General features: G+C 43.8%; 1 protein-coding gene across 1 annotated transcript in view; it reads left to right on the top strand.

The window, feature by feature from the left end:
- LOC119594050 (ubiquitin-conjugating enzyme E2 variant 2-like) overlaps positions 1-306 on the top strand; it is a gene marked incomplete at its 5' end in the record, with an annotated part of 9,050 nt that overhangs the window by 3,142 nt on the left and 5,602 nt on the right. Inside the window, 1 exon segment of the mRNA XM_037943084.1 lies at positions 156-298. Coding sequence (XP_037799012.1) covers positions 156-298 — 143 coding nt within the window.

The raw sequence follows: 306 nt of genomic DNA, 5'->3' as shown, positions 1-306 counted from the left end.
GTTCATGAAGACCATTGGTTGCAAATTTAACCTTTGACATCATATGGAAGTCAGCTACTTAGATTTTAGTCAAGAAACATAAGAAGCCTGTAGTATAATTTCATTTCTCCACACCAATGTTTTTCTTCTCCTTTAACCTCTTTATTACTTTGCAGTTGTTCCACGCAACTTCCGCCTGCTGGAGGAACTGGAAGCAGGCCAGAAGGGCGTTGGAGATGGCACCATTTCGTGGGGACTGGAGGATGATTCAGACATGACCCTTACCAACTGGACTGGCATGATCATAGGGCCACCTAGGGTAAGTTA

This window comes from Penaeus monodon, chromosome 33, assembly GCF_015228065.2.
Source record: "Penaeus monodon isolate SGIC_2016 chromosome 33, NSTDA_Pmon_1, whole genome shotgun sequence".
Lineage (NCBI taxonomy): Eukaryota > Metazoa > Arthropoda > Malacostraca > Decapoda > Penaeidae > Penaeus > Penaeus monodon.
This window is presented reverse-complemented; position numbering and strand designations above follow the sequence as displayed.